The 19,411-nt window shown below is 38.1% G+C and overlaps 4 protein-coding genes across 4 annotated transcripts; 3 read left to right on the forward strand and 1 right to left on the reverse strand.

Annotated features, from left to right (window-relative positions):
• Positions 1-4,577: 4,577 nt before the first annotated feature.
• On the reverse strand, positions 4,578-4,974 carry LOC115231062 (histone H2A-like). Its single transcript, XM_029801150.2, has one exon. It carries the CDS (start codon positions 4,953-4,955, stop codon positions 4,578-4,580), a length of 378 nt encoding a protein of 125 aa, XP_029657010.1. The 5' UTR covers positions 4,956-4,974.
• Positions 4,975-5,208: 234 nt separating this feature from the next.
• Positions 5,209-5,619, forward strand: LOC115231064 (histone H2B, gonadal-like). The gene has a single exon (XM_029801153.2). The coding sequence runs from the start codon at positions 5,212-5,214 to the stop codon at positions 5,587-5,589; it is 378 nt and encodes a 125-aa protein (XP_029657013.1). The 5' UTR covers positions 5,209-5,211; the 3' UTR covers positions 5,590-5,619.
• A 4,644-nt stretch (positions 5,620-10,263) lies between these two features.
• Positions 10,264-10,674, forward strand: LOC115231067 (histone H3). Its single transcript, XM_029801156.1, has one exon. The coding sequence runs from the start codon at positions 10,264-10,266 to the stop codon at positions 10,672-10,674; it is 411 nt and encodes a 136-aa protein (XP_029657016.1).
• A 2,584-nt stretch (positions 10,675-13,258) lies between these two features.
• LOC115231068 (zinc finger protein 271-like) lies at positions 13,259-17,606 on the forward strand. Its single transcript, XM_029801157.2, has 2 exons — positions 13,259-13,588; positions 14,599-17,606. The coding sequence occupies exon 2, from the start codon at positions 14,953-14,955 to the stop codon at positions 16,756-16,758; it is 1,806 nt and encodes a 601-aa protein (XP_029657017.1). The 5' UTR covers positions 13,259-13,588; positions 14,599-14,952; the 3' UTR covers positions 16,759-17,606.
• The last annotated feature ends 1,805 nt before the right edge of the window (positions 17,607-19,411 follow it).

Below are 19,411 nucleotides of genomic sequence, written 5' to 3' on the forward strand. Positions count from 1 at the left end.
ATGTCTGTCAGACACCATGATCTCTGGCACCGCCCTAACGAACTTTTTCAGGTTCCATCTGAAAAGGAAGGTGGGGCTAGAGAAAAGGTGTCTGTCAGAGTCTGTATTCAAAAAGAGATGGATGCTAGGTGTGAAAGGCCTTGCATGAACACGCCGTGATCCCTTACCAAAAGGTTTCAGTTAAAATAACAGGGCTCGTGGGGTCGGCTAACCTGTTCTTTTGACTTCATAAGTCCCTTTTTGTTTGTTTGTTCTTATTCGATTTCATTTTCATTATAACTCCATTGTAAATAACCCATCCGATTTCACTGTAAATAGTTCCATTTCATCCACATGACCCCCAAAATCATCGTATTGTCCCCATCCATGTAAACCCTTAGGGGTAATAAGCAAACGTAACCATTTCGTTATATATTAATCATGAAATCAGATTTTATTGCTGTCTCGATAACGGCGGAAGGGAGATAACTCGGACGTAAACTGGCTGACAACATTTTAGCGAATATCAAAAATATTTGTGTCTGCTTTGATAATTTCATGAATTTGAGGTCTTGTTCTGTTATAAAACATTAACGGATTAACACAATCAATAGACAGCATAAAGCTTTACATCAGATCGTAATTATTATAAAAACTGCAGTAATAACGTCCCTCCTCCAGCTGGTTGTGAATGTTCCCCTACTCCTAGTCAAACCGGATCGAGCAAACTCATGGCCAAGCACTGTCACATCCAGTCTTTTCATGGATATCTACGGATATATTTTATTATATTATATCTTTTGCCTTCCATGGAGGTATAATGTGGTTCGCTGTTGATTTGGCTGGTATCAGCACAGCGAGAAGACTACATACAGATCATCCAGTTTAGAGAACAAATCACCAACTATAAATTATTTCGGATGTCGTTTCGTAATCTAAAACTGTACAAATTTTATTTCTGTATTGTTTCTTGTGAATTAATCACAAGAAACAATACACATTGTTTCTAAGATGCTCTCTCATTTACAGAATTGCGATGTCAACACTAAAAATACTTTTTCTCATCGCACTTCCGAATGGAATATTTAGACATTCTTTAGATCGCCTAATACTTTACTTTATCGTTAATATGATGTAGATCCAGGGATCTAAGGTACACAAAGCCAAAATTTTAAATTAAGGAGTGAAATTTGAAAAAAATTTCGCCTTTGCCACCTCCGACATCTAAAGCGTAAGAATCCGTAAAATACACTTTTCAAGGAGGTGCGATGTTAAAAAAAAAAGCCTCATAGCCAAGCATTCTTTCATCCATGGATATTTAGGGATATATTTTATTATATTGTGTCCTTTTCATGTGAAATTAAAGTGTTCATTTTTTTTTTTTGTTTTGAAAGTTACAAAAAAATATGAATGCAGAAATAAAAGCAAACTCTTTTGAAAAGAGAAAAGTAGAAATTGCAAGAGAAATACTGCGACAAAATGAAATTAAAGAGAATCATTTTATCAACGCAAAACATCGTGTGTGTATGGAACTGAAAATGGTCTTGCTCATTTGAGATTTGGCTGTTATTTCTAGCATGTGGATAGCCAGCCTGCTTGAAGGCCAAAAATTGGGAGGAGAGGGTGTTGGGGGTATTTTGTCATTCTTTTTAAAAAATTGAAATTTTACAATTTTTTTTTTCAGAATCATAATCTTCGTAATTTGCAAAAGAAAATTTCCAGAAAAAGTGAAAAATGAAGAATAGGGGTCTAATGGGGGAGCTGGAAATTGAAATTTTGAATTTGCGATTTTCGAAAATCTTTTTTTCAGAATCGGATTCTCTATAGCCGAAAACGTGGGTTTCCGGGAAGAAAAAAATCGATGTATATCCATTTTCCTGAAAGCTATGAGGGAAAAATCAGATCTTGTAGGCTGGCTTTTATTGTTTTCGTCAACAGATGGGGATCTTTATATTGATCCCTCCCTCCAGAGTAATTTTGGTCAATTTTCTTGGCATGATGCCCTTATGGGAGAAACTAAACGACAGGTGATTTAAGGGAGATTTGGCTTTTATTTCTAGCACTTCTCATGACCACACATGTTTCATTGACACAAACGTGTATTTCAATATTTGGTGACTCCAGGTCAAAGAAACAGATCCCCGTCTAATAGGTTTTAAAAAATGTGTAGAAAACGAATATGAAAAATTTGCGCAAACAAAGGGGTGTGGGTGGGGAGAGGACCTTCGGAAAATTCATACGATCCGATTTTTCCCTCACAACTTTCAAGAAAATAGGTATCTTTTAGTGAAAGTTTATACAACTGTTTTTCAAACGGCATAGGTCACGATTATAAAGAAATTTGTAAGAGAAAAGCTTTTACAACTCGAGTGGGGAGAGGTGTTTCGGGTCAAGAAAACCACGAAATTTGGTATTTCTCCGTTTTGACGGGGATTTTCCAATTGTTTTTCATCACAGCCTTCGAAATGCCATTTTATGAAAAAACGGTTTGGAAAATTTTTACCCTTCCCACCACCTTGAAGATACCAATTGGACCACACGCTTGCTCCATTGGTGATACAAGCATCAACAACAAATAAGGCTGTGTGTCTAAGAGAGAAACATTTTCTAACAGAAAGTACGCTATTTAGAATTAATTATCTCTTACATACTCTTTTACTTGTTTCAGTCATTTCACTGCGGCCATGCTGGAGCACCGCCTTTCGTCGAGCAAATCGACCCCGGGACTTATTCTTTGTAAGCCCAGTACTCATTCTATCGGTCTCTTTTGACGGGGACGTAAACACACCAGCATCGGTTGTCAAGCAATGCTAGGGGGACAAACAGACACAAACATATACACACACACACACACACATATATATATATATATATATATATATATATATATATATATTATATATATATATATATATATATATATATATTATATATATATATATGTATGTATACATATATACGACAGGCTTCTTTCAGTTTCCGTCTACCAAATCCACTCACAAGGCATTGGTCAGCCTGGGGCTATAGCAGAAGACGCTTGCCCAAGATGCCACGCAGTGGGACTGAACCCGGAACCATGTGGTTGGTAAGCAAGCTACTTACCACACAGCCACTCCTGCGCCTATTTTTTTTTTTAAATCAGTGGATAAATGCCAGAAATGACTTCGGTCTCTCCAATATTTTAAATTATAAACAGAAACAATCAGGACTGAAAGAAAATTATAAATCTTCAAATTTTTTTAGTGTTTATGGGGACTAAAATATTGGAAAATATCAATACATGCGTCAACGAGAAAGAAACGACAGCTAAATCTGCTTTAAATCACACTTTTTCCTCTGAAAATACTTACAATTTTCTAATTCTTTCACCGAAAAGTATTTAAGAGCGAAAAATTTGGTCCGGAAGGCGGGAGTTTCAAAATATAACTTATGTGGTATTTCTGATCCGAAACTGTTTTCCCTACCCACTGGAAAAAGACTCCCTAAAAATTCTAAATTGCAATCTATGCTATTTGAAAGATATCTGTATAAACTTTCATGAAAAGTTACCCATCTTTCCTGAAAGTTATGAGGGATCGTGTGAATTTCCCGAAAGCCATCTCCCTCGTTCGCTCGCCCAAATTGTTTTAGATCTTTTTACACCTATTAGCCTTTTTTTTTTACTTACATTGATGACCAATATTTTTCGGCAAATTTCGATACATTTATATCTTTAATATAAGAAATACTAAATCTCTCGTAGAGACATGTACGGTGGTGGGGCGATAGAATGGTTGTATACTGTCAATCTAACACGAACGTGACAGTAGGGGTGTACACCACCGCTGTGTAGCCCTAGGAAATGCTTCCTAGGGCTATACAGCGGTGGTGTACCCCCTTACAGTCACGTTCGTGTTAGACTGATAGTATACAACCATTCTATATTTTTAATAAAATTCTGAAATTCCAACTTTTTCACCCCCATCCCTTATTTATAATGTTAAAATATCAGGTCATTGCTGGGAGTCATCCTATAGTGACTTATAAAGGGTTGTGTAAAATATTTCTTTTAATAGAATTTTCCCAAATGTTTCAATCATCTTTTCTTACTTAAATCCCAGCAATGGACAACGCGTGAGTCACTCCGGCTGTAAAACATCAACATGTGAGTGACAAAGAAACGAAGTGTGGGCTAGAAACAACAGCCAAACCTCCCTTATATCAAACCTTTGTAAGCGACTCCACCTAGTTTAAATTAAGCCCCGACACACGCAATTCGGATAGACTGGTTCCACATCACAGCACCGCCTGCCCGCTCTTTCTGTATTGACACCGTATCCGCTTATTGTATCGCCACTGCCCTTAACATCCAAGAAATTATTGTCAGAAAGAAGTTACTTAAAGGATAAAAATTGCTGTCCACGATACGATCTCTTGGGTAATCTGTATTAAAAAAAAAACGGATTGGTGTTGTTTTACCGTTTCCTATGTTAGAAACGGGCAAGATAAACCACCCACATTAAAGATCGCAAAGAAAACCGGCAAGAAGACTATGTGTAGAAAATGAGGGGCCCTGAAAAGGGCCGTTATACGAAGGCAAACGCCATCAGCGAAGGCGCTTACTTGGAAGCCTTCTGGGTCTTCTTGGGGAGAAGAACAGCCTGGATGTTGGGAAGAACACCACCTTGGGCGATGGTCACTCCAGACAAAAGTTTGTTCAACTCCTCGTCGTTACGGATGGCCAACTGCAAATGACGGGGAATAATTCTCGATTTCTTGTTGTCTCTGGCAGCATTTCCTGCCAATTCCAACACTTCGGCAGCCAAATATTCCATAACAGCAGCCAAGTAGACTGGAGCTCCGGCACCAACACGTTGGGCATAGTTTCCCTTACGGAGAAGACGGTGGATACGACCGACAGGGAACTGAAGTCCAGCACGGGATGAACGGGTCTTGCTCTTTCCCTTCACTTTTCCTCCTTTACCACGTCCAGACATTTTCAAAGTTCGATACTAGTTTGTAACAAAACAGGGAAGTGAATTTTTTTTTCAGCCTTTCGCCTTTAAATACTGCTTAATCGGCTCCAGCAGTCGAGAAGCAGGTGAAAAATAAGCGGGCTTTTGTCACGTGACATAGTTGTCAAATTCAACCAATGAAAATGAACGGCGCCGATTTGCAAAAACTGTTCATCTGCTGAGCCTACTTGACAGCTATAAATAGGGTAGCTGCGAAGTTACCAGCACTAGTGACATCATGCCACCAGCACCAGCTACCGCTTCGAAAGGAGCCAAGAAGGCTTCCAAGGCCAAATCTTCGCGTCCCGCAGGAGACAAGAAGCGCAAGAAGAAGAGGAAGGAAAGTTATTCCATCTACATCTACAAAGTAATGAAACAAGTCCACCCCGACACTGGTATTTCCAGCAAAGCTATGTCCATCATGAACAGTTTCGTCAACGATTTGTTCGAAAGAATAGCTTCTGAATCCAGCCGTTTGGCCCACTACAACAAACGTTCAACCATCAGTAGCCGTGAGGTGCAGACTGCTGTCCGTCTGCTTCTCCCTGGGGAGTTGGCTAAGCACGCCGTCTCTGAAGGTACCAAGGCTGTTACCAAATACACCAGCAGCAAGTAAATCTTGGTCTCTCGAGAAAACGGTCCTTTTAAGGGCCACCTATATTTTCGTGATTGTAAACTATCGATTGTCTATTGATCTGCGATTTTAGTCCGTTACTCACCGCATAGATGTTGCGCGAAGACGATTCCACTTTTTTTCCTTTCTAGTCTGCACCGTGCATCTTGCCTTCTACACTAGCAACCGGCGAGCGAACTTGTCACCACCGTTACCGTATTTTCCCGTGTAGCAGCCACTATTTTATTTTAATCTAATAAAGAGTTATTGTCGAAATATTTGTAGTAAAATACAATGACAATACGGTACTGTTTGAGAAGGGCGGTCCCTACGCTTGTACGCGTATGCAAATTAATAGATGGGTTTCTTTACACAAAGTAAATGGTTTTACAAAGTAATTATTTTTGAAAAGCAATGTATAACACCTGTTTTTAGCACCCCCCCGACTGAATTTGTATGAACATTTGTTATAGGATCGACAATTTTTGGAATGGGTTTATCTTGCAATTTGCTCCTAATCTATTTACGTTGTTTGGAAAGAACAATTTAGTTAACTTGATTTACTAATAAATCAAGTCCTTTTCAGGGGCTAATGCCGTCACACCTTGAAAATGCATTTTTTAAGAAAATTATGTCAGATGAAAGTGCACCCGTTAACGGGAGCAAAAAGAGGCAGCCTACTGGGTGCGCAAACGAACCTAGGGAGTGGGTACCCTCGCAAAATTCACAAGATCCGATTATTCCCTTGCAAATTTCGTCTCTAGTAGACCTTTCCGTAAATTTTTTTTTTTTTTTTACATATGGGCTTGCGGGAACTTTCGAAGCAATATACATACATATACACATACACCGAGTAAAAGATTTCAGTTATCTCTTTCTTTCACACATTACTCTGTCTCTTCACACACTAACAGAAGCACTTCACTTACACAACATACTGTCTCCCACACCCCATCAAACACACACACACATGTACATCAATGCTTCATATGCACGGTAACTTCAAAAGAACTTCACTCGTCATAAAATCGCTTTCTCTTAGTCTCTTTCGCTCTCATTGCTTCAAAAGTTCCCGCGAGCCCATATGTAAAAAAGAAAATTTTTTACGGAAATCGACAGAAAGGTCTACTAGAGACAAAAGATTGCCAACAGCTATTTCCGTTTGACGTAATTTTTCAACGCATAACGAAAGAATACCGAGGTGGTCGTGGGATGTGCTTGTAATAGCTAAGGTCTCCCTAAACACCCTATCGTCTGAAAATGTAATTTTGTAAACAAATGGTTTTAAGTGCGCAGTGCCAATAAAGTCTAGTGGAAGGGTGAAAATTAATTTTTCAAAATATTTGTTCATGAACATGCTATCATTTGAACTCCGTGAGAATCAATTTGTGGGCGTATTTTATATTTGTTTTTTTTCCTTGTAAATAACTGCTACTGTTTGCCATTGGTGAGGTTGAAAGGTCAATAATGTAAACATGAGTGCCTTATCCATGTACATTTAGGACGATCCCACATATTAAAATAGCCTTCAGCTGCACTTATGCAGAACTCTTTGGGAGTAATATTGATTTTCGCAAAAACATACAACCCGATATCCAAATCATTAAACCATCGGGTTTCGGGCGACCACGCATAGTGTTAAACCAGGTCAAAAAAACAACTTCCTCTGAACGAATATGAAAAAAAAAAAAAAAGCGCGCACGCGGTGGGGGAGAGGCCTCGGAAAATTCACATCGGGAAGTTCCGAAAGCGTCTGAGGGGCTGACCCGGGCACCAAAACAAAAAAAAATAGTGTAATATGTGTAAAACAACTTGCTCTAAACGAATATGATGATAAAAAATGCGCGCTCGCGAAAGAGGGGTGGGGGAGAGGCCTCGGAAATTTCACATCTTCAGTCCACGGCCTTTAAACTAAGAAAAAAATAGTGTAATTGGTGTAAAACTACTTGTTCTAAACGATTATCAAGAACACACATGAATCATAAACTCTATTTTTGTACGTATTTCGCAACAAAAAAGAGAAATTCTGGAAAAAGTGAAGAAATTTTAAAGCTAAAGAAAACATTCCTAATGAGATAACTTAATTTCACTTGTTAGTACCATGTTTTTCTACAAGATCTTTTCAAGAAATACAGTTACATAAACACACTTAGGTCATATTTCTTTATTACCCACAAGGGGCTAACGAAGAGGGGGACAATACATCATGATTTGGGGTCATGAGACACAGATGAAATTTACATATAAATGATCTTTAAAAATTATTACATGAGATTGAAAACAAAAATCGAAGAAATCGAATGATACACAAATTTTTACAGCACAACATAAAAACGACACATGAAGTGGGAACACCGGGATTGCCGACCCCACGAGCCCTGTTTTTCCCACCGAAACTCGGCAGCCAACTTACGGCGAAACATTCTTTGATTGGTTTATTTATAATCCTTCCGAGTGAATATGCAAATATCGCAGTTAATCTTTCTCTTGCTGTCAACTAATAGATGACCTGCTGGTAATTGAAATGAAAATATTCTGAAATTAGAGCAAGACATATGCAAATTGTTAGGCTTTTTGGAAAATTATGATTAATATAGGCGCAGGAGTGGCTGTGTGGTAAGTAGCTTGCCTACCAACCACATGGTTCAGTCCCACTGCGTGGCACCTTGGGCAAGTGTCTTCTGCTATAGCCCCGACCCGACCAAAGCCTTGAGTGGACTTGGTAGACGGAAACTGAAAGAAGCCCGTCGTATATATGTATATATATATATATATGTGCGTGTACGTAAGTCCCGGGGTCGAGTTGCTCGACTAAAGGCGGTGCTCTAGCATGGCCGCAGTCAACTGACTGAAACAAGTAAAATGTTACTTTGTTATTCTAGACTCAGGGAGGAACGACCAAATTTATCTCACTACCTATTTTTCCACTGAACAAATTTTAAAACACCTGACATTTGTTTGATAGATAGATACCCGAGAATTTTAAAAGGGTACATTACAAACGTACATTTATATTATTCTTTAAAAAAATTGATCTGCTTACTTTTTATTTTATTATTTTTACTGGAACTTAAATACAATCATATAGTATAGTATAACCTATTGTAGCCGACTAAATAAACAACTGACTGCAATCTTGCTACGCTAGTAAATCTGTACCCAACGGATGCTTATCTGAAATGGAGAAAATACTTATAAACTTTATCAGGCCAAATAAAATTCGGTAAAAACGACTAAGCGAAGAGAAAGACGAATCCATATATGCATTGTCAATTGATTTATATATAGTTAGATTCTGACACGCATTTTGATTCACATGGCGGAGATCCAACACTTCACTTTTTCCAGAATTTCTTTAATTTTTTTTTTTTTTTTTTGCGAAATACGTACAAAAATACGGAGTTTGATTCATGTGTGAGTGTGTTCTTGATACTCGTTTAGAACAAGTAGTTTTACACCCAATTACACTATTTTTTTCTTAGTTTAAAGGCCGTGGACTGGAGATGTGAAATTTCCGAAGCCTCTCCCCCACCACCCCTTCACGAGCGCGCAATTTTTTTCATCATATTCGTTTAGAGCAAGTTGTTTTACACCTATTACACTGTTTTTGTTTTTGTGCCCGGGTCAGACGCTTTCAGAAATTCCCGATGCAAATCTTCCGAAGCCTCACCCCAACTCCCCTTTCGCGTGTGCGCATTTTTTTTCATATTCGTTTAGAAGTTGTTTTACGCCTATTACACAAATTGGCAATCTTTCTTTGACCGAGTTTAACCGAAAGATCGTGGGTCCGCTCGTAAACAAAAGGAAAACAAGAACGGGTTTAACCCTGAGGTTGAAATGGAAAATCGAAGAAAAAAATGCAAAAGGCAAAACTTTGGAAAAGCTGCAAACTGATATCTGTGAAACAAACGAAAAAGATTGAGAAACTCAAGGAAGAAACCGAAGCAGATATTCAAACTAAATCTACTTAAGCATATCGAAAAGGTGAGGTGGCTTACATTAAGATATGAGTGGCCCTGAAAAGGGCCGGGTTTTGTCGCTATTCACGACCACAAAAACTTCACCAGTTTAACCTCCGAATCCGTACAGAGTTCTGCCTTGTCTCTTGAGAGCATAGACCACATCCATAGCGGTGACGGTCTTCCTCTTGGCATGCTCGGTGTAGGTGACAGCATCACGAATGACGTTCTCCAAGAACACCTTCAACACACCACGGGTCTCTTCGTAGATCAAACCAGAGATACGTTTCACACCACCTCGACGAGCCAGACGACGGATGGCCGGTTTGGTAATACCCTGGATGTTATCTCTCAACACCTTCCTGTGACGCTTGGCGCCTCCTTTTCCCAAACCTTTTCCTCCCTTACCACGTCCAGACATTTTTCAGATGTATAGTTACTTAAAAGCAAAAGTGCAATAACAGATAGCCTCTGTAGCAAGTATTTATACACAGCACGCAGACGTAGCAGAGAACACTACAAATTAGAGATCACGTGTCTAAATCAGCGAATCATAGCAATGCGTTTGGCAGCTGCTGTTTGGCGCTTTCTCTTTGTGTTCTGAGAGAAGGTGTTGGCGCTTAATTTGGTTTGTAGATAAAAAGTTTAGCCCGCAGCTGCAGTGTATATAAAGCATAGCAGCTTTCGGCGCATTATTTGTGATTGTATTGACATCAGAATGGCTCGTACAAAGCAGACAGCACGTAAATCTACCGGAGGAAAGGCTCCTCGTAAACAGCTTGCCACTAAGGCTGCCAGGAAGAGTGCCCCAGCAACTGGCGGTGTGAAGAAACCCCATCGTTACAGGCCTGGTACCGTAGCTCTGCGAGAGATCAGACGTTACCAGAAATCCACTGAACTTCTTATCAGAAAGCTTCCCTTCCAACGTCTCGTTCGTGAAATCGCTCAGGATTTCAAGACTGATCTTCGTTTCCAGAGCTCTGCCGTAATGGCTTTACAGGAGGCCAGCGAGGCTTACTTGGTCGGTCTTTTCGAGGATACCAACTTGTGCGCTATCCACGCCAAGAGAGTGACCATCATGCCCAAGGACATCCAGCTTGCCCGCCGTATCCGTGGTGAGAGAGCCTAAGTTGAAAATAATGAAGCTACTGCTTTATCCAACGGCCCTTTTCAGGGCCTCTAAATTTTTTCGTAAAGTTCTACTAACCCTTAAGATAGTGGTATGTTTTCGTGTTCTAGTATCGTGAGTTGTTTCGAAATGACATGTTTTTGTTCTGGAGTTGTGGGTTTGGTATTTTTTTGTGGCTACTGTTCGTCCCTCGTGGATTTGCTTCTGTTGTGACTAGCGTTTTAAGCTTTGAATTTATTCATTCCAATTCATTTGGCACTGCGTACTTGAACTGTAAGAGGCCTTTTCGGTTGGTAGCAAATGTACTTAGTACCAAGAGCACGCTGCTGGATTAGAACTATCAAATGCAGGCCGATAGTGTAGGAGAGGAGCGGTATGTGGTTTATAAGCGAGGAAGATCTGATATTGAAGTAAACCTTGATCCATATTCTAACGGAAAGGCCACTGGACTGGGAAACTTGTATCTACATCATATTAACGTTAAGGACCAAGTTGAGTATTCCATTCAGAAGTGCGATGAGAAAAAGTATTTTTAGTGTTGACATCACACTTCTGTGAATGAGAGACCATCTTAGAAACAATGTGTATTTTTTCTTGTGAATTAATCTCTTCGAAAGAAATAAAATTTGTACAGTTTTAGATTACGAAACGACATAATTTATAGTTGGTGATTTGTTCTCTAAATTGGCGGGATGTTCTGTATGTGGTCTTCTCGCTGTGCTGGTATCAACCAAATCAACAGCGAACCACATTATACCTACATGTAAGCGAAAGGACACAATACAATAAAATATATCCATGAAAAGACTGGAAGAAGCAATGTTTGGCCATGAGTTTGCTCGATCCGGTTTGACTAGGAGTAGGGGAGGATTCACAACCAGCTGGAGGAAGGACATTATTACTGCAGTTTTTGTATTAATCTGCAATAAAGCTTTATGCTATCTATAAATTGTGTAGATCCATCAATATTTTAGAACAGGACAAGACCTCAAATTCATAGAATTGTCAAAGCAGACACAAATATTTTTGATTTTCCAGAATAAATTGTCAACCGTTTTTACTTCTGAGTTATCTCCCTTATACTGTTATCGCGACAATAAAATCTAAGTTCGTTGACGATTCATAGCCGGGTGGTTACGTTTGCTTTTTGGGAGTTTTGTATAATATATAAATATTATTTAAATATGAAAATTATAAGTAGCTTAATGGTATATATATTTCTTTTGAGTATAGAATAGGTTAATTTTATTGTTTTGTGTTAATAAGGATATATTCGTTATGTTTATATGTTAGTTATATTTAACTGATGATGGATAATAATTATTTGATGTATTGCATAATACTTATAATTTTTATGTAAGTATATTATGCTTATTGCTTTATGGCTCAGAGGTTAGAGCGTCGAGCTTACGATCGTGAGGTTGTGAGCTCGAATCCCGGACCGGGCTGCGTGTTGTGTTCTTGAGAAAAGCACTTTATTTCACGTTGCTCCAGTTCACTCAGCTGTAGAAATGAGTTGCGACGTCAAAGGTGCCAAGCTGTATCGGCCCTTGGATAACACTGGTGGCGTGGAGAGGGGAGGCCGGTATGCATGGGCGACTGCTGGTCTTCAATAAACAACCTTGCCCGGACTTGTGTCTAGGAGGGTAACTTTCTAGGTGCAATCCCATGGTCATTCGTGACCGAAGGGGGTTATACCCTTTATTGCTTTATTTATGTTTTAAATTGACTGCAATCACCACGTTCCGGATTTGGTCCCATTGCGTGACATCACTGGTAAATGCCTCACGTCAACTAGCGGAGTAAGCTTTTCACTACACGGCCATGTATGACCTTACACCCAGAAAATATATTTATGACTTTAAATAGGATAACCTATGTGGTTGGGTTTGCGCAAATCATGCCAAGGCACACAGGGTAAGGGATTAAAAACAAATACGTGGTTCACTATAAGATTACAAGTACTCAGATGAATTGATTAAGATTAGCTCCATTATTAAGAAACATTTGTCATGAATAGATTACTTATGTTAGAGGAAAATATCGCTTTATATATATATATATGTGTGTGTGTGTGTGTGACCCTAACCCTAAACCAGATTGAAATGCAATAGATCGATACTAGGGTCATAATTATGGGTGGACACTAAAGAGGGGATGGTTTTGTTATCCAGCTCTGTTTACGAGTGACCCCTCAGTTTATGGCCACGGGGTATCTATTTTCTCATAAATAACGGACAATTTCATATAACACGGGAAATAATTGACACTACGGCAGAAATTGAATTCACCTCAATAGACGTCATTGATTGGTTGAAATTGAAGAAAAAAACATATCCTACAAACCATAGAATTTTCTCAATAAAGCAAGAGAAAAAGATGTTTTCTTTTGACACATTCTACCAGTATACGAAGTTTAAAAGTGTTTAGGTACGTGGAAATTATTTTTAAAAAACTGCCGGTCAAACCGAAAGGATCGTAATAGTGTTATCACACATGGTTTTATTTTTTCCTGTGAAAATACATTTATTGTTACGATGGAAGATATTTTTCATTAAATCATTAACTGATTTATTATTTAACTCAGACAGATTATGGGGTACCACATTGTAGTTTGCCTGGAGGCAAAAATATTTGTGACATCTTTTCAAAAGGAATGAGAGGAAAAAGAACTGAAGCAAGAGTGAGCGGCTGGAAAGCGGTAATACGACATACGCATGCGCACTGAACTTCATTCCCTTTAACCGTTCCAAATTTTTCACTGTTTAATGAATTCCTCTTAATCAAGCACCACGCACTTTTATTTGACCATTTCTCGTCCACCACAAACACTGTTATAATACATTTCCCAACAATTCTACACACTTAGAATAAAGTTCACAACTACCACACACAGAGTTATAACAACATTTCTGTAAGTATAATTAAACAATGAAAATATTTCGTCTTTTAGTTTTGTAGTCATTTGTTTTTGACGAATTGATTCTTTGTGTCTGTCCTACATTTTATACATGAAATTTGCATACTTTCTGCGTGATTTGGCTGCTATTTCTTGCTATGAAACCTATTTTGTTGCCTGTCCATCGTTGCAACGTTAGTTTGTTGTATGGTTTAGTTTGAGAAATATTTTGTATTACACTAGACTCAGTCTGTTATAATTTGGTTTCAAATTTTATGACAATGCCAGCAATTTAGCTGGTGAATAAGTCGATTACATCGATTCCTGTGCTTGGCGATCTTTCGTTTTAACTCGAAATAATGTAAACACTGAATCGGTATTTCCGTGACCACATGTTGTCTTTTCAATTGTCAATTGGGAAGACAAAGCCAATGGGTTGTGCGTGCGTGCTTGTTGCTCTGTGTGTTATTTCTACAAATGCTGGTGCCATGACAAAAGCACCGCGTGCTGGTGCCGCATAAAGAGCACTTGTAATGGTGCCACATAAAGGGCACTTTTGCTGGCACTTAGTACACTCTATAAGGTGACTGGCATAAGGAAGGGCATCAAACCATAGAAACCATGCCATAAGAGGCAAATTAAAACAAATCGTTCAACAATTGTCAATGTGTTCTATGGTGGTGATGACGATGTCTTTGGAGAGAATGCTTTGAATCATGTTGTCCAGTCAAAGCTGACCTGGGGCTGAATAACCATGTCCAATTATTATTTTGGAGAGAGAGAGTGTTATCGTCTACTATTTTATAGTTTAATACATTTTAGCACAATGTGAAGGTGTAGCTCTTGTTTACAAATGTATATGCTTCTGTTATGTAAATTTTAGTAAATTAAAATGTTCAGTCGTGAAAGTAAATATTTCTTTCTGCAATTAATCTCTATAGAAATGGTATAAGTTTTCCGCTATTAAATCTCTGCTTTTCAAGTAGCCTCCATATTTTAAACTGATTTTTTTTTCATTATTTCAGAATAACAGATGACATTGGCATAACAGAAAATGCACCTTCAAACCATTCTATCTTTTAAATGCTATATGGAAGAGACAGCTAGCATTATTTCTATAAATTCATTGTAAAATTCCAATGACATTTTGCTCTGAACTGAGATTATTAGCAAAATTTCTGTGTCATAATCTGGAGTGTATACAAAGTGAGTTTGTGTGCTAATAAAACTTGGATAAATTTTCAGAAGTTTTTAGATAAAAGGAAAATTGGACAGAAATACAGCAGCTGAAAAAATAGCAACGATTAAAGAATAGGAACAAAAAATATATAGAAATATAGACATATTATTATTTCAGAAATAAATATTGCAAAAACTAGATGAATTTTTCTGTTGGAGACATGCCTAAAGACAGAGGAAAGCCATCATGTGAATTTAATATCTGTGAAAAGTCATTCTCTGAAAATGGTAACCTAACAAAACGTAAGTGCAATAATACAAGGAAGAAGCAATTTTGCTGCAATATCTGTGGGAAATCATTCTCTTTACGTAGTAGTTTAACATTTCACCAACGAGTTCATACGGAAGAGAAGCCATATGGATGTGATATCTGTGGCAAATCCTTCTCTCAGAATGATAACGTAACTAGACACAAACGTACCCATACAGGAGAGAAGCCATATCACTGTGGTATTTGTGGTAAATCATTCTCTCGAAGTGATGCTTTCATATCTCACAAGCGTGTTCATACAGGAGAGAAACCATATTGCTGTAATATCTGTGGTAAATCATTCACTCAAGGTTCTGACTTAACTAAACACAAACGAATTCATACAGGAGAGAAGCCATATCACTGTGATGTCTGTGGTAAATCATTTTCTTTGTCATCAAGCGTAACTAAACACAAACGTATTCATACAGGAGAGAAACCATATAAGTGTGGCATTTGTGGTAAATCTTTCACCCGAAATACTTCATTAACTTCTCACAAACGGATTCATACGGGAGAGAAGCCATATAAGTGTGATATTTGTAGTAAATCATTTTCTCGACTTGACTACTTCACTGCACACAAGCGTGTACATACAGGAGAAAAGCCATATCAGTGTAATATCTGTGGTGAAACATTCAGTGTAAGTTGTAGCTTACAATCACACAAACGTATTCATACAGGAGAGAAGCCTTATCACTGTGATATCTGTGGTAAATCATTCCATCACAATAATGCTTTAAAAGTACATAAATCTATTCATACAGGAGAGAAGCCATATAACTGTGATATCTGTGGTAAATCATTCTCTCAAAAGAATAATTTAAATAAACATAAGCGTATTCACACAGGAGAGAGGCCATACAGTTGTGATTTCTGTGGTAAATCATTTCCTCAAAATATTCAATTAACATCTCACCAACGTATTCATACAGGAGAGAAGCCATATCAGTGTAATATCTGTGGTAAATCATTCTCTGTAAGCAGTGCTTTGAATTCTCACAAACGTATTCATACAGGAGAGAAGCCATACCAGTGTGATATCTGCAATAAATATTTTTCGCACAGTAACAATTTGACTATTCACAAACGTATTCATACAGGAGAGAAACCATTTCAGTGTGATGTCTGTAAGAAGTCATTCTCTGACAGTCGTAGTTTAAGAACACACAAGTATATTCATACAGGAAAGAAGCCATATAAGTGTGATATTTGTGGGAAGTCATTCTCTCAAAGTAGTAATTTGAAGTCACACAGGCGTAGTCACACAGGGGAGAAGCCATATCAGTGTAATATCTGCAGTAAATCATTCGCTGTAAGTTCTGGCTTAACAATACACAAGCGTATTCATACAGGAGAGAAACCATATCAGTGTGATATTTGTAAGAAGTCATTCTCTGACAGTAGTAGTTTAATAGTACATAAGCGTAGTCACACTGGTGAGAAGCCATATCAGTGTGATATCTGTGGTAAATCATTCTCTTTAAGTAGTCACTTAACAATACATAAGCGTGCTCATACAGGAGAGAAACCATATCAGTGTGATATCTGTGGTAAATCATTCTCTTTAAGTAGTCGCCTAACAAGACATAAACGTACTCATACAGGGGAGAAGCCTTATAAATGTGATATTTGTAGCAGATCATTTTCTCAACTTAGTAATTTAAGAGTACACAAATGTCCTCATACAGGATAGAAGCCACATCACTGATATTTGTGGTAAATCATTCTCTCAAGGTCATGGCTTATCTAGACACATATGTATCCAGTTGAAAGTGTAACTGTATCAATGTGGAACTTCTTTATTTCATATAATTTGCCAAAAGGGCATCACACAGATGGAAGCTTCGCGGGCTGGACACGGACATTGATGGTATGAATGATGATGGGAGAAGAGGAAAAGCGCCCGCTGACTTTTGCTTCTCTAAAACAATGTTCTTTTTTCCCTTTTCCCCAAAGACACAATGAGGCAATAAACCTCTTACTTAACACAATGTTCAGAATTCTTTTTTCTTTGTTTAAAACACACAAAAAGTCACATTTTCTAGACTCGTTCAGGTTATCCGGCCGACCAGTATCCTTGCTTCTTTGAAGCATGCACCCGGTTCCAGGCCGGACCACACAGGTATATATTTATAGGAGCAATGTGGAATTTCTTAACAACCAAAAAACATTTAAGTACCCACCTGAAATGAGGTGGGCTTAGCTTTGTGAACTTTACCCATGACAACAACCAAGCCACCCATCATTGGCTCTCTTTCTGAGGTTGTCTTTTACAGCTGTTTGAACTTTTAATGATGCCAACCTTTTTTTATTTTCTGCTTACCACATGAAGGAATATGGTTTAGTGTCAAATTTCTTTCTTTCTATGAAAATTTAAAAACAAACACCGTCTTCTATAATTAAATGTATGTACATTGGAAAAGAAATATAACAGTGTGTGATAAGAGCCTTCCCACACTCTATGTTTTATATTAACTCAACTAAACACTGTTGAGATAACTTACCTCTGTAATAGTTTTAATAAAAGCAATTTCCTCCAGATTTTGAATTTGTTTTGAGTGTGTGGAAACCAATATTGTTATATTTGGGAAGAATCAATTGGTAAAGTCTATAAACCAGGCATGTGTTAACAGTAATTACTCAGGGTCGGCAGTAGGTGATGTTAATGTTGTAAAACAAAGAAAAATAAGGCGTGCAACCATGTTGGAGGCAGATTTAATTCTACCTATATAGTATGTAAGGAAAACAATGTTGGAGGAATGTACATAGCATATGTATGGCTTTAATGCTGCAATTGAAAGGTAGGGGCAAATTATGGCCACCTGATCTACAAAAAAATTAACTATTTTGTATTTTATGCAGAGTAATCAGAGTAACCCTCTTGATTTTATTGAATTTGGTGCATGTTTTTCCATAAAAGGAAACTATTATTATCGATCTATTTTCTCCAGGGTAGACACTGCCTACCCAGGCGGCACATCCCTGCCATAAACATGTTCACCTCTTTCTTGTTTCAGTCATTTGACTGTGAAAATGCTTGAACACCAACTTAGGTTTTAGTCAAACACATCGACCCCAGGGTTTATTCTTTGTAAGCCTGGTAATTGTTTTATTAGTCTGTTTTGCTGAACCATTAAGTTACGGAGATGTAAGCATACCACCGCTTGTCAGGCAATGGTGGTAGGGATAAACACACATATATATATATACAAGTGATACCAGTGCCAGTGGCACGTAAGAGAACCATCCGAACGTGGCCGTATCCAGTGCCGGTGGCTTGTAAGAGAACCATCCGAACGTGGCCGTAGCCAGCGCCAGGTCGACTGCTGGTTACGTTTGCTTATTTTTGGGAGTTTTGTATAATATATAAATATTATTTAAATGTCATTAAAATAATAAGTAGCCTAATGGTTAATACATTTATATTTGTTTTGAGAATAGAATAGGTTAATTTTATTGTTTTGTGATTAATAAAGATATATTTGTTATGTTTATATGTTAGTTATATTTAACTGATGATGGATAATAAGTGTTTGTATTGTCAAAGTGAAAAGAACCAAGATTTTTATAATTATTATTATTATTATTGAGTGAGAGAGCAGTTCATGCCATCAAAGTGACACTGGGGTAAAATATACGAAGCCCAATATACCCATCATGACTACCCGTCTGATAAAGGTACACCAGGCACATGCATCACAACCATATGTGTGCGACATGGTGATCTCATATCAAGATAAACTGCACATGACCTTGTAGGTGGGGCCCAGTTAGAATTTTCTTCAGGTTGAGTAGCCCATCCCGCTCAAATGGTCCCTGAATAATAGATCCACCTGATCTACAAAAAAATAAATTATTTTGTCTTTTATGCAGAGTAATCAGAGTAACCCTCTTGATTTTATTGAATTTGGTGCATGTTTTGCCATAAAAGGAAACTATTATTATCGATCTATTTTATTCAGGGTAGACACTGCCTACCCAGGCGGCACATCCCTGCCATAAACACATTCACCGCTTTCTTGTTTCAGTCATTTGACTGTGAAAATGCTTGAACACCAACTTAGGTTTTAGTCGAACAAATTGACCCCAGGATTTATTCTTTGTAAGCCTGGTAATTGTTTTATTAGTCTGTTTTGCTGAACCATTAAGTTACGGAGGTGTAAGCATACCACCGCTTGTCAGGCAATGGTGGTAGGGATAAACATATACATATACACGTGATATGAGTGCCAGTGGCACATAAGAGAACCATCTGAACGCGGCCGTAGCCAGCGCCAGATCGACTGGCCTCCGTGCCGGTGGCACGTAACAAACAACATCCATGCGTGGCCGTTCGCCAGCCCCGT

This window comes from Octopus sinensis, unplaced genomic scaffold (genome assembly GCF_006345805.1).
Source record: "Octopus sinensis unplaced genomic scaffold, ASM634580v1 Contig17298, whole genome shotgun sequence".
Taxonomy (NCBI): Eukaryota; Metazoa; Mollusca; class Cephalopoda; order Octopoda; family Octopodidae; genus Octopus; species Octopus sinensis.